This window comes from Etheostoma spectabile, chromosome 8 (genome assembly GCF_008692095.1).
Source record: "Etheostoma spectabile isolate EspeVRDwgs_2016 chromosome 8, UIUC_Espe_1.0, whole genome shotgun sequence".
NCBI lineage: Eukaryota > Metazoa > Chordata > Actinopteri > Perciformes > Percidae > Etheostoma > Etheostoma spectabile.
Window position 1 is genome coordinate 31068774 of NC_045740.1, and position 1457 is coordinate 31070230.

The 1457-nt window shown below is 39.4% G+C and overlaps 1 protein-coding gene across 1 annotated transcript in view; it reads left to right on the top strand.

The window, feature by feature from the left end:
- The window catches only part of LOC116693485 (septin-7-like), a 50727-nt gene extending 49341 nt beyond the window's left edge, over positions 1 to 1386 (top strand). Inside the window, 1 exon segment of the mRNA XM_032522489.1 lies at positions 1262 to 1386. Within this exon segment, the coding sequence (XP_032378380.1) occupies positions 1262 to 1301 (40 nt within the window). The 3' untranslated portion in view covers positions 1302 to 1386.
- The last annotated feature ends 71 nt before the right edge of the window (positions 1387 to 1457 follow it).

A 1457-nucleotide genomic window follows, 5' to 3' on the forward strand; every position in this document is an offset into this window, starting at 1 on the left:
AATAATAAAAATCTGCCTGTCTCTATGGGAGTTTAACAGGGGGGGGGTGTATACTTATGCCCCTGTATTTTAACATAGGGGGGTGTATTCTTATACCCCTGTATTTTAACATAGGGGGGTGTATACTTATGCCCCTGTATTTTTAACATGGGGGGTTTAGCCTTAGCCCCCTGTATTTTAACATAGGGGGTATACTTATGCCCCCTGTCTATTTTACATAGGGGGGTGATATACTTCTATGCCCCCTGTATTTTAACTAGGGGGTGTGTATACTTATGCCCTTCATTTTAAACATGGGGGGTGTAAATTTAGGCTGCCCTGTATTTAACATGGGGTTGTATACTTATGCCCCTGTATTTTAACATAGGGGGGTGTATACTTATGCCCCTGTATTTTAACATGGGGGTGTATACTTATCCCTGTATTTACATAGGGGGGTGTATACTTATGCCCCTGTATTTAAACATAGGGGGGTGTATACTTATGCCCCTGTATTTTAACATAGGGGGGTGTTACTTATGCCCCTGTATTTTACATGGGGGGTGTATACTTATGCCCCCTGTATTTAACATAGGGGGTGTATACTTATGCCCCTGTATTTTAACATAGGGGGGTGTATACTTAGGCCCCCTGTATTTTAACTAGGGGGGTGTATACTTATGCCCTGTATTTAACATGAGGGGTGTATTCATTATACCCCTGTATTTTAACATAGGGGGTGTATACCTTAGCCACTGTATTTTAACATAGGGGTGTATCCTTATGCCCCTGTATTTTCATAGGGGGTATACTTTGCCCCTTCATTTTAACATGGGGGGTGTATAATTGTATGCCCCTGTATTTAACCTAGGGGGGTTATACTTATGCCCCCCTGTATTTTAACATAGGGGGGTGTATACTTATGCCCCTGTAATTTAACATGGGGGGTGTATACTTAAAGATTGTATTTTTCCCCATTTCTATTTTTAATTAAGGGATTAAGATCAATTTCCAAAGGATGATTTTTCTATTCCTCTTTTCAACTTTAGCGTGAGTTTGTAGAGTTATGAGCAGCTCTGTATGTGAAGTTATTAAATGTCACTCTACCTTTTATGTCATATTCACTACTGTACGTTCATAGTGTTGATGGAAATCAAACAACAAAACTATGAGGAATGCTTGTATTGTTGTTTGTGACCCTGCCTGTAAATATATGTAATAATGATGTTTCCACGTTATTGTACGAGATTGTAACGTTCTCTCGTTTCTTTTTCTCCCCCAGGACGATGGAAAAGAACAAGAAGAAAGGAAAGATCTTTTGAAGAGACAAACTGTTTCTTCACCTTTACACAAACTCGTTATTTTCTTAATCCCCTTTTGAAGTTCGCATTTACATACACACACACACAAAAAACAGATATAACACTTCGCACATTCCACAACGTACCTCTGTGTTACATTTAACATGCACCACGTGC